The following is a 17,939-nucleotide window of genomic DNA, read 5'->3' on the forward strand; positions in this document are numbered from 1 at the left end:
AACATTGTAATGTTTTTACCAATAAGTTCATGAACAAAAACACGACTGTAATAATTAATAAGAAGGTCGCCTTGGAGCTATTATAGTACAATTTCAGACAGTTTTTCGGTGAAGGTAGTTCTTTTAAAGATTGATCAAATTTGTATTGCCAAATCTATTTCTAAGAAATGATGCACTCAATCTCTTTCTTAAAGAATCATTGAACAAATGATAATATTTCTCAGACCCGCTCAATTAATCTCTAAGCAGGGGTTCCTGTTGCAGTGGAGGATACATCTTCTTCCTTATTTTTCTTTTTAATTCTATTCTTTCATATTCTGTTGTACACTTATTTGATCTATCTCTGTTATATCAAGCTGGGGTTTTTTCGGTTTCTACCCAAAATTTGCTAGTTTTATTAGGTGCACTTTCTTCACTTTTCATTTTTAAGTACACTGTTATATTATCTGTTAATTAACCCTTTCACAAGGTACAGAGTACAGAGAACATGGTGCAGAGGACAGGGTACAGAGTACAGGGTACAGAGCACAGGGTACAGAGTTCAGGGTACAGAGTTCATGGCACAGAGTACAGGGTACAGCGTAAGGGTACAAAGTACAGGGTACAGTTTACAGGGTACAGAGTATATGGTGCAGGGTACAGAGTACAGGGTACGGAGTACAAGGTACAGGGTACAGAGTACAGGGTACAGAGAACAGGGTACAGAGTACAGGGTACAGAGTAAAGGGTACATAGTACAGAGTACAGGGTACAGAGTTCAGGGTACAGAGTACAGGGTACAGGGTACAGAGTACAGGGTACAGAGTACAGGGTACAGAGTGCAGGGTACAGAGTACAGGGTACAGAAAAACAGAGTACAGAGTACAGAGTACAGTGTACAGAGTAAAGGGTACAGAGTACAAAGTACAGGGTACAGAGTACAGGGTTCAGAGTACAGGGTGACTTGCAAATTAAAATTAATATTTTTTTTCCAGATTACAATAATTAAATTATTAATTAGTTTTTCCCCTGACTGTTTTTTACCAAAAGTATTGCTGCAAAGCAAATTTGTGTGGGGACTACAAATTGGTTTAGCTGTTTAGTATCAAACCATTCATTCTAAGACAATGTCGGCTTCTATTTTCAATTCAATTTTCGAAAACTATAGGACATATTAAAAAGTGTAAAAAAATGATTTCTGAAATTGTCATTTTTCAAAATTGCATAATGGGCACAATCAGGCCCGTAGTCAGGAATATCCCAAGGGGGTGCAAAGAAGGGTGTTGTGGTAAAAGGCGAAGGATGACCAATTAAAACATTTGTGATGGAATTCTTTCAGAGCCAATTTTTTTCCCTGTCTAATTTAAATTGCAGTAAGGCAAAGTTAACTGTTTCATCACCCAGTATTCTTATCATAGTGAAAGCTTGCGTCATAGTTGTTTTGAACAGGGTGGATATTGAAGTGATTTTTAGGGCAGGTTTCAAGTGTAGAGCATAATGTATGATATCACCATTTCAGTAAACAAGTTTCTATTGATATATATGCTGACCACGGTTCTGAAATCTAAAGGAATTGAGTTTTTGTTTTTTCACAAACTCTGATATTTGAATCCCTATATCTTTGCAACCTAATGTCGTAGTCCTTAATATTTCAAACTATGAATAATGTTAAATCAAATAATCTGAGTTTGAAATATCTAAGGGTAACACCATCAGGTTGCATAGATAAAGGGATTAGTAAATTTGAGTTTACGGCAAAGACTCAATTCCTTTAAAAAAAAACATTTTATAGGTTTATAAGACCAAAGTAAATTTAAAAAAAAAACTTATTTCTAAACGGTTTTGTTTCTCTTTTATAAAATATTCACATAAATTTTAAACAAAGATCCTTTTTAAGAAATTGTAAAAATCAAGTGCATTTATAGGTCTAAAGTTAAATATAACTGTACTGTCAAGGATTTATTTAGTTTATTCTGTGTTTTTTTTTGAGCCGTAAAAATGTAAGGCCACAAAGTTAAATTTATGACTGGCTAGATACTGTCCGAAAAAGTCTAATTTGCTTGATTTTATCAGATTTCTCTACAAAAAAGGACTTTTTTATGTAGTACTTAGGCAGTCAGGCAGTTAACTTTTTTGTTACAACATATGTCTTATGACATGTTAAGAAAAATCATAAAATGTGTGGCCCCTGCCTTTTACGGTGAAAAAATATCACAAAAAACGAGAAGACCTTAAAATGCATTTCATTTTTACGATTTCTTAAAAATAGATTTTCTCGGAAAGGACTCAACAGGGATTTCTGATTTTAATTGTCATATTTTAAATTAGCCTAACAAAGATGTATGATTTGCCAAGCCATCAAATTTTGACTTTTTATTCTGTTCATGCATTTGATATTTGTAATACACAATATGTTTTTTTTAGGATCTAGGAATCCGTTTTTGAGATACGTCTAAAATGCTTTTTCACCATTTAGAAGAGCTGAAGACTAATGTAGCGGCTTCAAATCTCAAATGTCTCAGAATATTTATGTTTCAAGCAACACACCAATGTGTCAAAAATGTGAATACTTTGCTTTAAAAATCATATTTGAAGTCAAAAAGCCTTTATGATCATTCTGGAGAGCTTAAGACTGCATATTATAGCGGCGTCATAAAATCACAAATCTCAAACCATTTACAGAGTGTCCCACGAAACATGACAGAATGCAGGACGACTTGAATGTCGTCTTGATTTTTGATATAATTTGCTGTGTTTATATGTCAATCTAATTTTAGAAGTAAATTTCTAGAAATAATAATCACAAAATTTCCCTTGTCCTGCCATTTCCAAAATGTGGTCTGCCTTTTTTGTGCTTTCAATATTGCCCGAGATATGAAGAATTTCGTTCAGATTTCTACAATTTTGCTTTTATTTAACAAAATTGAAATCTGAACCAAACTCTTTATATCTCCGGTAATATTGAAAGCACAAAAAACGCAGACCACTTTTTGGAAATGCCAGGGCTAGGAGAATTATGTGATAATTGTTTCAAGAATCATGCACGTTAAAGTAGATAGAAGACTAAATGTTACAAATAAATTCAAATACCAAAGACGACTTTCAAGTCGTCTTCCTATTGTCATGTTTCGTGGGACACCCTGTATGTTTCTACTCCATATCTTAATTCGCTGTAAGGTCGTCATTTGACTAAAATTATTCTCCGGTAAACCCAAACCCAATCTTTCTTAGACTCCTTCAAAATAAAAACAACTCGCGCAGTGAACAAAAATACATCAAAAGCTTAAAATTCGTGATTTTGTAGTAAACAACAAAATTGTGTACCAAACGGATTTTTATTTTCAGAAGTTTAAATGTTTTATTCCTGATTAACCCCCATTTAAACTACTTTCACCTACTAGTAGGATATTTTAAAACCCATTCATAACCATATATGTAAACGATTTATAAAAATATTTCACTGTTAAAATGTAATTATTTTAGGTTGGAAATAAACCTATTTTGGATTATTGTCGATTACGTCAGTAGAGAGAGTGGGGAAATCGAACTTTGATGAACTTATAGATGCCCCGCCCTCTTTTGGGAAATTCTCTTGATATTCTTAGACGCCCAGGGATCAACCCCCAGGAATTCGCCCATTTGATCTTCCATAGAGGCCTTTAGCTCAACAATATGATACATCTACAGTATGATTTTACTCTAGAATTTATTTGGTTTAAGTCAAAAAATGCGTTTTAGACCATTCTGTTCTGTCGATCCACACATGAGCCTCCTCTACTCTATTTCATTCTAAAACTTAGTTGGAACAATTGTTTTAAAGGTATTTTTACCTAAGCTGAAGCCGCCATGTAATAAATACAGTTTGAACGCCCCTAGATAAATTGCGTTGTTCATTGTCCATAAATCTAACTGCACTAATCCTCAAATATTCAAAACTTGTAATGCAGCTAAGTATTGTGATTAGCTTAAATACAATGATATATATCTGCGCATATATTGGAAATACATATAAGAACTTACATGTAAGATATATTTGTAAATAAACATTAGTTGATATAGACTCCGCTTTGATTACAGTGATAGAACTAATTTAATCCTATGCTTGTGTCCCTGTGTGACATTCAGAGCTGATGAGATTGTGCTCATTGGTTTGGCATTGATTGTTAAAGAGCTTGGTTGATAGCTACGCTTGTGTCCGTATTGACATTCAGAGATGATAAGATTGTGTCCATTGGCTTGACATTGATAGCTTAAGAATTTGTGTCCCGGTTGACATTTATAGATGACAAGTTGTACCTGAATTGATACATTTCTGGACGAAGTTTTAAGAGTATGGCATTTACTACAACCATAACAATCCTAACTCTAACAAATTACTGCTGAAACGCATTTTTGACCTGTCTATTATCTGTTTTTTTAAGTTAACTCAAGCCGATCTATTTTTAAAATAAAAATGTTTATTGTTTGTTTCATGGCGAGCGAAGCTGCAACTCCGCCACAACCAGTCATATAGGGGAAAAATCGATGTAGGTTGTCTATTTACGTGTTTAAAAAACGGAGATGGTGTCTACTGAGGGGTGGCTGACTTTATATGACCCGTTACTCCTTACCATTTCTGAACTTTTTGGACATAAGGTTTTAATGTTTCAATCCTATTTTCTCTTTTTGAAGAGCTTTTGAGAAGAACAAAACTGTTCTTTATTTCTATTATGTAACTGGGACTGGCAACTCTTGTATTGTGGATATCAAGATCAATGCTTGATCTCCTCTTTTTTTTAATCTTCATATTAATTTAATCTTTGTTAGAAATCCAGAAAAGTGTATAAAATTCAACCAATCATGAATGCCGTTTGCAGAAACCGAACAGCCAATCATAAAGCCGGGAAATAAAATTTACTAACTTTCCCGCCCTCTCATTGGTCAGATATCCAAAAAGAGAGGATTAAGTAGAAATCAAAATTGTCTGCAGTGGATATCAGGATTAAGGGTATCCAACACAGAGCTGATACATATATGTATTATATTATATAAATAAAAGATAATTCGTTTCCAGATATTATTGTTCATTTAAAATGCTGTGTTGATGACAGTTCAACGATATGAAATTAAGCCATGAAAAAGATTGTAACACTTCAAGAATTTAAAGTAAAAAACAAAAACACAAAAATTTCCAGCTCGGATAATTTGATTTTCTCAAATTTTTTTTGCTTAAAACAAAAATTAGAGGAAGTGCAAGGTCACAAAGATCATAGTAATGTTGCATTTATTTGATCTTTTGCCTTCTGAGTCCTGGCGAGTTTACAGTGGCCAAGGAACTATATACAGGAACGCCCAACTCAGATATACGCATATTATGTACAGCACACAGTGGGAGGAATGTAAACAACAAACCCCCTAAGAAGTTGAAGGGAAAGGACTAAAGCTCTGATGTGATATTACAGTCCAACAAAAACAAGTTAATATATATTAAGTTATAGCGAATACTTATGATTTTTGGATTTCTAGCCAATATGGAAAATACAATAGCAATATATTCTTATTGCACCTATTGGGCCCTTTTCCCTCAAAAATGATGCGTTGCCCCTGAATTCTTTTTTTGATCTCCACTACAGCACACAGATTTGACGCATGAGATATGGCGGTTCCTGATTGATATATTTTTGACAGTGGCTTAATGATTAATTGTGATTAATTAATTAATTTGTAAGAAACTAAAAAAGAAATTGATAATTTGCGAAACTTGGCTGGCTAATCAGTAATCGACAAAAGATGTCGTCAAATTATAGTCTTGGATTTTATAGGCAGGTACCCATTAGTTTGGTTTGAGAGCGTAAACCAGGATCAAGTCCTGAAATATATATACAAATATATATATGTATATGTATGTCAGTGTGTATGAACTAAGAGGGCCACCTGTACCCTGTATCCAGACTGAGTTCAACTAAAAGCTTTATCAGTATACAGTGCTCTTGCATACCAGCCACAACAGCTCACACAATAAATATAAAACATGGCCTACCACGGTCCATCTTACGGACTCTCTAGAGAGTGCCACATGAAGGTATGTATTTGAATTGTTTACCCTAAAATTTTATTCGCTTTACGAATCAGTATTAACTATCATATTTTGTAAGCATTGGTAGTATATGTTTGTTGTAAAATAATATGAGACATACACAACTCCACTTTATATTTGCATTTATCTGACAGTTTTGGTTTATAAAGTGACTGAGGATCTTTCTTGTTTCCTGTTAGAGAAAGAATATATACATAACATAAATACGGCCCCCTGCCAGATCCAGTAAATATCACTACAATTGTAATGCAGTTCTTAATTGTTAGTTAAGTCGTTCAAACAGCAAACATCGCACTTTTTTAGCAATAAAAGAACGAAAGTTTTATCAGGATCCTAATTTTTTTCTGAGTACACGCCTTCACAGGGAAAAGAAATTATTAGAAAACTCTTGAAAAACCAAAATAAAAACATTTTTATGGTCCGATTTACGTACTGTATTGAGGAATGCCTGCTAGATAGATACATCTATTGGAAGTGACGAGAATGAGTCATGGTACCGGTTCTTCTCTTAAGCTTCCTTGAGCAGGTTTCAGTCTGACAATCCTATAGAGTATACAACCTCACAGGTTTCAAGGTCCCCCCCCCCACATTACACAGTCGTCTGTCTCATAATAGTAATATAAAAATGTTAACAAAGCTTACCCTAAACATTACAAATTGAGAATCTGATTTAAGTTTAGTGATACTTACGTATCAATTACATTTTTTAAATGTTCCTTTACAATCTTGCCTTCCGGGCATACCAGGGGGGGCCTGCCCCACCCTGGGATTTATGGGCAAAGGTTAAATTCAGGTGTGGTGGGTAAAAAACGAGCTTTCCCTCATCTTTAAAGGGGTGTTTTCCCCAATAAAAAGTAGTTGAAAATTTTCTTTTTAAAAATATATTTGGCAGACATCTATTTTGAAATCGATCCTTCAGAAAAGTCCTAGTTGCGCACCTGTTAACATCTATTGTAAAGTTCTTTAACCTAATCACATTTCTCAATACTTTCTCGCTGATCGGTTTCTGAAAATATCCTGTAGTACTACATATAATGTTTGATATTTGGAGGGATGCCACGTCAAAAGTTGTATTATTATATTAGACTTTGTTTTAAACCTTATTCACAAACGTTAGTAACTACACATGAACCCGGCCCGCGAAATAGTCTCCAAGCCACCTAGCACCGCATTCTGGCTCTCTTCACAGTGCAAACAATAATGGTTTGAAATTTAATAGAAACCCCAAATTTTCTAATGTCAATATCTTAACAATATCTAACAGAATTCATAGTTTGAAATTAAGGTCTACGATAAAGATAAGGATTAGAATACCAAAAGTTTCTGCCCAAGACTATATTCCTGTCATAAATTTGGCTTGTCTGTCTGTTTGTCTGTCTGTCTGTCTGTCTGTTTGTACCCAATAAACGTCAAAACGGCTGAACCGATCGGGCCAAATTTTTTTGTGGGACATCTGGGGACCCCAGGGAAGGTTTATGAATGATCAAAATTTCAAATATTTGTCTCCATCAAAATTCGATCTTCATTAAATTTTTGAAAATTTTGAAAATCCACGAAATTTTTTTGTGAAAATCCGCGAATTATTTTTGTTTTGTTTTACGATGTACACAAAGAGAACATGTTCACAATTAATTTAGAAGATGGGCGCGAAGCGCCCTCTAAGGCTAGTTCCTGTCAAGTTTATTTATGTATTCAATTCATCATAGCTTGTTTTCCCATGAAATATAATTAATTTTACAACTGGTTACCCGAAAAAAATGTGTCTTTTAAAATGACTTTTTGCTACCTTTAGAAAATGACTTTTGCTATCCTTTAGAAAACAGTCATATCATGGATATAATCTATATATAAATTTGGCTTGTCTGTCTGTTTGTCTGTCTGTCTGTCTGTCTGTTTGTATCCAATAAACGTCAAAACGGCTGAACCGATCGGGCCAAATTTTTTTGTGGGACATCTGGGGACCCCAGGGAAGGTTTATGAATGATCAAAATTTCAAATATTTGTCTCCATCAAAATTCGATCTTCATTAAATTTTTGAAAATTTTGAAAATCCACGAAATTTTTTTGTGAAAATCCGTGAATTATTTTTGTTTTGTTTTACGATGTACACAAAGAGAACATAGTCACAATTAATTTAGAAGATGGGCGCGAAGCGCCCTATAAGTCTAGTATATAACATTTTATAAAGAAAGTATTTTATATTTGAATAGTTTAGCAATGTTTTCTGGAATGTCAAACAAACACAGAAATTCAAGGATTTCATTAAAATTTTTTGGTTTTGTGAATCAGTGCTGATATAGATAAAAAGATAAAACAGAGAACTTCAAAATTTAATAAAACATTTCTCTTTTTTGTACAAGATTGGAATAATTCTTGAAAGTTATAGAAATTGGTAAGATTTGGATAAACAAAAATTGACAGTCTTAAATCCAATTAAAATTTGAAGTTCTGGTTTGCACTGTGAAAAGTTATTTGATGATTTTTGGTTTATAAAGCCACAAAAGTCAATTTAAAAGTAAAATCATCAGAAGGAGCCTTTGTCTCCACATGATAACTATAGCTCTTTATATATTGAGATTCGTTGGATCTACCTTGAAAGCATGCATTTGAGTAAAATTTTACAAAAAGCAAACTTATTTATTGTCAATTTTGTCTATCTATATTTGTCTATATATTTTCATTTATTTTCAAGATTAATGTATAAAGCATGTTGTTACTATTTCTGATGCAATTTAAATCTAACTTTATAAAACTATAATGTGTGTTTGTTTGAAAAAAACCTGAAAAAAGGTACTTGAAAAATAAACAAGTTACAGAAACCATTAATTTTTTCCAATAAAAAAATCTGAGATTGGTAAGTCAAAACTGATCAATATTCATACCAGAACCCCAGCAGTAAAATATCATCTCCATTAAAGTTTCATTTACCTAAGCTATATTCATTCCTCAGCTCTGGGAGCACTCTCTGCGTGAATGATATGTTTTTGTTTATTAAAACATTGTAGCCATTATATCCATTTTCTTATTTGTTTATTCTTAAACTGACAATTAACAATTCAATGTTCGAAGTTGAACTTTTCCTGCCATGTAAAAATCAATCTATTTCTAAGGTCCTCGAGGTTAATATAAAGCACATTGAGTCTATGCCACAAACTCAAATTTTCGAATCCTCATATCTTTGCCATCTAATGGTGTAGATCTTTGATATTTCAAACTTAGATTATTTAATTAAACAGAATTAATAGTTTGAAATATCCTAGGTCTAAGAAATTGGACTGAAAAGATATATGGATTACAAAATCAGAGTTTGGGGCAAAGACTCAATTCCTTTTAAGGATTTCAAGCCCCAATTACCTAGGAACCCATAATACTTTGAACATAAATTTTCGTTATGAATATTGACCACTATTTCACTTATGGTTTTAGATGGGTTGCTTTAATCTACTTTTTTAATGCTTTAGCGGCTAAACATTTGGATTGCTTTGATCAAAAATCTTTCTTCAAGAAATTTTTTACCATTTATGAATCTAATTTCAGTCCCAGGCCAAGTTTAGCGTTGAGCGTGCTCGAGAGTGCATGATTTGGGTACAGGAAATACTTGGTAAAAAACTGGGAGAGGATGGAGATATGAAGGACCAAACCCAGTTTGCAAACATACTGAAAGACGGATCTGTTCTATGCGAGTAAGTAAAGGAGTTCAGTTTTTGTCACAAACTCTGATTTTCTAATCTCTATATCTTTGTAACCCAATGTCGTAGACCTTAGATATTTCAAACTATTATTACTTATAGATAAATTAATCTAAGTTTGAAATATCAAAGGTTTGCACCATCAGGTTGCAAAGATATTGGGATCAAAAGATTTTAGTTTGGCGCAAAAACTCAATTCCTTTAAAAGAAAATTTTTAAATTTCATTACTAAACGTTTTAAAATTTTGACATTTTTTGCTTAGCATAATATAAAGATTTTGCATAAAAGATTAATTAATAAATGACTTTTCATCGAAAGTTTTCCAATACTTCCAATTTAAGATTTAAAATGTTCCTCTGACTGAAGATTTTATATATTATTTGAGGTTTAGGTCGGGTCTAGACAATTTTAGTGCCAAGCGCTTAGCACAGATTTTTTATAAAGTCTCTCGAGGTTACATACAAATTTTTAGGAGGGGGGGGGGGGGTTCCAAATCACTCATTCTCAGAAAATACCTATAGTTCAAAAAGAAATGTCTATTGTCTAATTTAAAGTTCTTCAGGCTTATCAATGCTATAGAACCAGGATCTGTAAAAAAGATCAATACCATGAATGCACCATTTAAACAGGTTATACAACTTTTATTCGATTTAACAATTTTGCTTTGTAAAAAATTATTGTCATAAACTTAAATATCTAAATTCTGCTTCTTATTTTTCATTACATAACTTTATTGGATTCAGTGGTTTTTATCTGAAAAATTCGATAAATTTAAAAATGATTAAGGGTCGCTTTTTATATTTAAATCTATTCTTTTGAATTTGACTTTGAACTCATCATCTATTTTTTAATCCCTGTTTATATTACTTTTTCTATTGAACAGAAGAAACAAAAGTTTTCCAATAAGAAAGTAGTATCTAATCGAAAGTTTTCCACTAGGCTGTATCTACTGTAATTGTAAAAGGATAACGATCAAATTTGATTAATTTTAACTGTTCAGTTAAAGGAATTGAGTCTTTGTCACAAACTCCGATTTTATAATACTTGTATCTTTGCAATCCAATTTCGTAGACGTTAGATATTTCAAACTATGAATTCTGTTAGATCAAATAGCTTTAGTTTGAAATATCAATGGTTTCCACCATTAGGTTTCCAAGATATAAGGATTAGAAAATTTGAGTTTGTGGCAAAAACTCAATTCCTTTATTTAGAATTTATGTTGCTTTCACAAATATTATATAATATGATAAAATATTTTTCAAAATAATTTCTTTTGTTTTAATTTTCTTTTTACGTCCCTTGCAACTATATTAAATTCAACGATATGTTTTATTCACTGTTGTTTTATCATCTTTAATAAGAAAGTGGCGTCATAACTTAACTTAATAGGTTAAAAAAACTATTTTGCAGAATAAAGAAAACACTAAATCAATAAATACTTAACTTTATAAATCAGAGGGAGAATATTGAAATGTACCTGAAGGCGTGTGTTGCGTACGGGTTAAAGGAACAAGACCTCTTCCAGGTAATAATCCCAAAAGCTACTCCAATGCGTAATAATTCTTAAGCAAATCCCAACTTTTAAAAAGTTCATTATTTTGTGTTCTAGACTATTGTCAGTTCACGGGACGTTGTTCTAAACTTTACAGCATCAGATTTGTGCAAAAATATTATAAACTTTTAATCAACATTTTAGAAGCTCTTCTTGTGTCAAGGACAAATTTCAAATAAAGAAACTATTTCCAACATATTAATAAGCATTAAGCATGACTAGAATTATAAATCAGTTATCCCTCTAAAATCAAAACTATGAGAGATTGATTATTTTAATAATTTGGTTGAAATTTTTCCTATTATTATTATTTTTAAGGTTAATGATTTGTACGAGAACAAGAACCTGTACATGGTAGTTGACAACCTTTACAATTTGGGAGGCATGGTAAGCAAACAAGGAAATTAAAATCACAAAAAAACTTTTTTTTTAAAGAATTGCAGTATGAATGCTTTTTTTCTGAGAAAATATTTTTAACAAATTGGAAATTTCTTATTTTTTCTATATTTTTACAAATTACAATAAAGCGACTACTACTACTACTACTACTTGGAAAATAAGTAACTTAAACTTTTGTAGAATTTGATTGTACTATAAATTTATTTTTACTTCTTAATTGACTTTTGTGGCTTGATAGACCAAAAATCATTAAATAAAACAGTGCAATTTTTTTATTGTAGACTCAGAAAAATGGTTGGACTGGACCTGTTCTAGGAGTAAAAGTTGCCAGTGAGAACAAAAGGAACTTCGATGACGATGTTCTGAAGGTATTGGACAAACTTACGACCCGCTTTCAAAGTTTTCCACTATAGGGGTAAAGGTATTCTGCTGGTTTATCTGCCATTTATACCTGACGTACATTTAAGGGAAACTTTGGGATTCTTTACAATGTTTTCTTCTTGAGTACCCTTTAAACATGTATCTAAAGATCCTAAGTATTATTAAGACATTTTGTTTTCCACCTAAAAATGTATAATCTTGTTATATATTGTGTATTTTATATTCTACACTACCCTATTATTATCTATCAGGCTGGTCAGAGTGTTATAGGATTACAGTACGGAAGCAATAAGGGGGCTAGCCAAGCTGGGATGACCCCATACGGCGCATCTCGACAAATTAGACCTGAAGGTATTCATATTTATGTAAAAAATTAACCATAAAGTAGAAATGTTTTCTATAAATTCATTCTTAAATTCAATATATAATAAATTGGCTGAATTTTTATTTTACATTTTTTTATTATATTATCTAATGTTGAATTTAAAAAGTTTGAGAAAGTAAATAAAAGCTCTCGGAGAAAATTAAGATTATCTTTATTCCTCATTTTCTAGCTCTACATGATTTAAAAAATAATATTGTAAATGTTTTATGTATACTTAACATTACATTTACAAATTAAATAGTCGTAATTGAGTCTTTTCCACAAACTTAAATATTTGTCATCCCTATATCTTGGCAACCTGATGGTGTAGACATTTGTTATTCCAAACTTAAATTAATTGATCTAACTAAATTCATAGTTTGAAATATCTACGACATTGGGCTGAAATAGTTACATAGGAATAGGAAAATCAGAGTTTCTGGCAAAGACTCATTCCTTTCATCGATTTAGTATATGATAAACTTCATGGTACTCGGAACAAGAAAAAAGTAAATGCACTGGAGATTGTTGTTAATATTATAATGTTTTGATATATAATCAGTTTTATTGTAACCAAAGGAATTGAGTCTTTGTAACAAACTCTGATATTCTAATCCATATCATCTTGTAATCTTGTAGACCTTAGATATTTCAATTCATAAGTTCTGTTAGATCAAATGATCTAAGTTTAGAATATCGAGGGTTTACACTATCAGACGTTGCAAAGATCTGAATTTGTGGCAAAGACTCAGTTTCTTTATTTCAGGTAGATATATTTTCAGATGATGAGTAGAGAATTGTTCTAATTCAGCCACTTATAGCGTAAGCATTTTACATTTTTACGTCTAAATAACTTAAATTTTTAACAATTTAGAACAATATAACCAATTGAAATAACTAACCAAAAACTCAATAGAATTTACGAGAATGGTTATATTTTTGGTGACAAATATTTATATTCTTTTTGGTTACTATTGGTCAAAAATGGTTATACATCTGGTCTTTAATGGTTTTTTATTACTTAAAATTACAAATGTTGAACAGATACATAACACCCATTTGATTTTGGGGCAGTTTACACTATACAGTGGGAAACACTATACAGTTTTTATTCTGACAGAAAATGAACATTGGAATGATCATAGTGGGTGGAGAAAGGGTGTTCACTGGTTTAGGATCGATTTCTTGTTCTATCTTGTCAATCTTGCAAACTCGGGGTTGGTTGTTTCGTATAGGACAATATCAACTATACCATCCAGGTTGGAGTAGGTCCAGTTATTTCAAAATGGTTCCTTCTTTCGGGAGAAGCCCATCTTCCTTGGGTTTACGGCGTCCTCCTTACTTCATATTTAAGAACTTACTGCATATGCGTAATTTCAAGTGAACCTTCATGTAAATATGGCAATGCCTAATTCACATCGGTACCCTTAAAAGCTTTTTCTGACCAAGTATTAATAGGATATTAAAGTTTAAAATTTTAATAAATTATTATTTTCAATTGTGGTTTCTCTATGTCAGTGACTTGTGCATTTCTACTGCAGGAAAACATAGGAATATAAATATACACTTTTAAACCTAGGAAAATGACAATATCTTATTATTGATCAGATAAGGGATTTGATGATACCGTTGTGAATCAGTAATTGGCATATTGGTTTTTGAAATTAGGCTTACAGTCCCATTTAATTGAAATTAGGCTTACAGTCCCATTTAATTGAAATTAGGCTTACAGTCCCATTTAATTGAAAGCCTTTTAAATGAAAGTTGTGTTCTCGGAGTAAAAATACTCTGATGTAGGAATAATACATAAGAATAAACATGGAAATTGAGAGTAGGCTTAGAAGTCGTCTTTAATTTCGATAGTTCATAAAATGACAAAAAGAGTATCACAAGAAGATTGTATGTCTTCTGAGCTCTTCAAAATGTGGTCTGCTTTCTTTATATATTTACAATTGACGGGCACATCAAACATTTAAACAATTAAAAATTAAGTTTGTAGACCACATTTTGGAATTTCCAAGTCTAGCAGTTTTAAATGTTAATTGTTTTTACTGAGATACTTCTCAAATTTTGTTAACGGTATAATGCCGCACGGACCAAAGACGATACTTAATTCCCATGTTTATTGGGACACCTTGTATTATGTATATCATAATAAAATATAAAGCTATTTTAGATCATATGCATAACCAATAAATTTAAAACCTTTTTGAATAAATAAAAAGCAAATGAAAATTGTTGTTTTCATGAGTAAACATATCTAGATATAACTGATATATCAAAATAAGTTCACAGAAAGTTAAAAACTATGAAACAATTATAATAGCATTGTCAGCAATATTTTTAAAACTATGAAAGCTACAGCACTAGAACTATGTGTTTTTGTATCACGCCTAACCGAAAAAGGGGTTCCATTAAAATAAACAAACAGTAATATATAAGCGTTTTAAATCTCAGAGTGCTATCGTCTATTTATTAAGGCGCCCTTTAAACCTTTATTGGGCTAAAATTGATAACGTGCTTGATGAGTTTTAGGATAGTCACACGATGAATTCTACATGAAAATAGAGAACAAAATTCAAATTTCTAATAGCGTTCGTTAGTTCTAAATAATTTCTGGAGTAATCGTACATATATGTTTAGTCTGAAACACTTCTTTAATGTTTCTTGGTTCTTTGTTATCTTTTCTAGCTTTGAACCGTTGATGGCATTCTGAAATGGAAAGGTAATTTTATTTGTCAATTTATAGTTTTACAACAAATATTTTTCAGATGTTCATCGGACCTCTCAAACCCGTACCACACTTGAGCTGTCTGCTAATGTTAAATGCATTACATCAACAAAAGCTGGACAAATGTATGAAACTTTACCAATCTGTATATTGGTGCATATTTTAATGTTATTTATTTCAAATATCGGATTTTAGGCTGCTTAGCTTGTCCATTGAAGCGTTACTTTTAATAATAAAAATAAAATTACTTTTGCAAATAATAATAAGTTTAATTAAGTTAGGGTATGAGACTGCAAAGAAAATGTTTTAAAGTATTAGAAAATTTACAAAATAAGTGTTTTATTTTTTAAATAAGATTTTTTTTAGACATGTGTTATTAAATAATTGTTGCCATTTTGTTTAGAACTTAATCTTTTTATTCTGAAATCTTTGTAAGCCATTAACTCGAATTTCAACACACAGACCATAAAATATGGATACAAAACGTCGATTTTTTGAACGTCGATTTTCTAAACGTCGATTATCAAAACGTCGATTAACAAAACGTCGACTGCTACAAAAGGTCAACAGTTAAAAAATGTCGAATACTTCAAAACGTCAACTGCTACAATATGTCGACTAATACAAAATGTTGACAGTTACAATTTCTGGGTCGAGTGCTGAGGCTAGGATGGGCTAGGGGGCCGAGTGCTGAGGCTAGGATGGGCTAGGGGGCCGAGCGCTGCGACCTCTTTAATTTTGATAACTGTGCTGTCTCTCACATTATTTTATTTTGAGTTTGGTTAGGTAATAGTCGTAGTAGTCGACGTTTTGATATTTAGACGTTTTGTTATTCAACGTTTTGATAATCTACGTTTTGTACACACTCTGATTTAAAAGCTATTAAGAGATTAAAGATATGTAAAAATATGCAAAATGTCGAAATGATTTAACAGTATAACAATATGGTTTTGTCTGCCTTTAAGTGAAAACTAAAAATACAGATTTTTAGACTTAAATCATCAATATTGACTATTAGTAAGTTCAATATCGGGGCAATTAAAAACACTAATTTACGAGTAAGTGTTTGCATAAAACGATTTTTAAGGTCGGATAAGCATGATCATTTCACTGCAAACTAATTTATGCGTTGTTACTGCTAATGCACTTTGTGGCCTAGTAGCACCTCTGCAAGTTTTCAATCTTACATGAAATTACTTTAGTTAACGTGATTTATAGATAGGACCAGTTCAAACTATAACATACCCAAAGAATCAGTTTTGTCAAGTACCCCTCTAGAATCTAGCTAGATACATTCGAATATTACAGATTGCTCATGCAAGCTGATTTGGATAAATTGGTTTATAGTCTCTGTTTAATATCAACCCAGAGATGGTAAAGGTTTTTGTGTACAAATATTGTTGCGGGGTTATTTATACGTTGATGTTTTTTCATCAATTTATAATATACCTACCTATATACCTTTATTTCATAAGCTGCAGTACAGAACTTCTATTTAAAGAAAAAATTACTATATACTGAGTACTGACATTGAATTTAACAAAAACGTCAATTTATTCCTGAATGATAAGATTTTTTAAGCATTTACAGTGGTCGGCGATTATAATTGATTTTTTAATTGACAGCTTCATTTAGTTGATGTGATATCCATGCTGTTTTAAAGCTTTATATAAATCAAAATTGAAATCGAAAGTCGTCTTCGTTGTATTGATATATGCAACTACGACTGTATTATATAAAATTTTGTGTTTTATTTCTCCCATATCAATACTATTAAAAAATTCACCTTGTGGAGAAAAATTGCTTGATATGAAATTTACGTATTATAATAGGTAAAAATAGGTATGTTCAAAACCTAAAATTACAAACACTGCAACACTAAAGACTCATTCAACGCTGAATTTATCATTGTGACACATTTAGGAAGTATAATTTAGGGGGGGGGGGGGGGTATGAGCTAATGGAAAGGGGAGGAGTGTAAAATCATATTTAGATCTCTTAAACAAAGGAAGATATCAAGGAATTGAGATTTTGCTACAAATCTATATTTTTGCAATTCCTGATGTCTTAGGTCTTTGATATTTTGAACTCTAATAGATCAAATAGTCTAAGTATATGATATAATAAATATTTGCACCATCAGGGGCAAAGATATAATTAAGGATTAGAAAATTTTAGATTGTGGAAATTAGCATAAAATTCAAAAACTATTATTTGTATCATTATTTTGAAAAACTATGGAATACATACGTTTTTTTACTGACAAATTTTCTGTTTACATTGTATGAAATTAATTTTTTGTTGTTTATAGATCATGAATAAGCGTGAATATCAACATTTTCCTTTTAGATAACTTCTAATTGTATTTCATCTATATAATAAAGCTCTTCGCTCATATTATATACGTCAGCTAACGCTGGCCAAACGGCTGGACCGAATGGGCTGACATTTTTTAGGGAACCCATGGATACCCTGGGGTAACATAGGCTAAAAAATTTTAAAATTTGTATCTTTCAAAAATAGATTTTTTATAACATTTTTTTTTAATTTCACGGCCGCCCTTCAGCTAGTTATTTATATAAATACAAAGTCGTTGTTATTTCAAGTAAACCTCCATTTTAAGAGGGATTTAAATCTTTAATCTCTTGTTCAACGAAATAACCAACCTTAAATTCCCTCCTTTTTTATTTCCAGGGAGGATAATTACTTATCCTCCCTATTTCCAGGGAGGATAATTACTTATCCTCCCTCTTTACAGGGAGGATAA

At 31.7% G+C, this 17,939-nt stretch overlaps 1 protein-coding gene across 2 annotated transcripts; it reads left to right on the forward strand.

Annotated features, from left to right (window-relative positions):
- The first annotated feature begins 5,861 nt into the window (after positions 1-5,861).
- LOC111694745 (calponin-3) lies at positions 5,862-15,435 on the forward strand. Of its 2 annotated transcripts, none has more exons than XM_023463748.1 (9): positions 5,862-6,040; positions 9,593-9,738; positions 10,308-10,374; positions 11,202-11,270; positions 11,616-11,684; positions 11,978-12,064; positions 12,329-12,428; positions 13,208-13,263; positions 15,213-15,435. In XM_023463748.1, exons 1-8 carry the CDS (start codon positions 5,990-5,992, stop codon positions 13,225-13,227), a joined length of 609 nt encoding a protein of 202 aa, XP_023319516.1. In that variant the 5' UTR covers positions 5,862-5,989; the 3' UTR covers positions 13,228-13,263; positions 15,213-15,435. The 2 variants fall into 2 exon arrangements, with proteins under 2 accessions (XP_023319516.1, XP_023319517.1); XM_023463749.1 differs by having other exon boundaries at positions 5,866-6,040; positions 13,224-13,263.
- The last annotated feature ends 2,504 nt before the right edge of the window (positions 15,436-17,939 follow it).

Source organism: Eurytemora carolleeae, unplaced genomic scaffold (genome assembly GCF_000591075.1).
Source record: "Eurytemora carolleeae unplaced genomic scaffold, Eaff_2.0 scaffold195, whole genome shotgun sequence".
NCBI lineage: Eukaryota > Metazoa > Arthropoda > Copepoda > Calanoida > Temoridae > Eurytemora > Eurytemora carolleeae.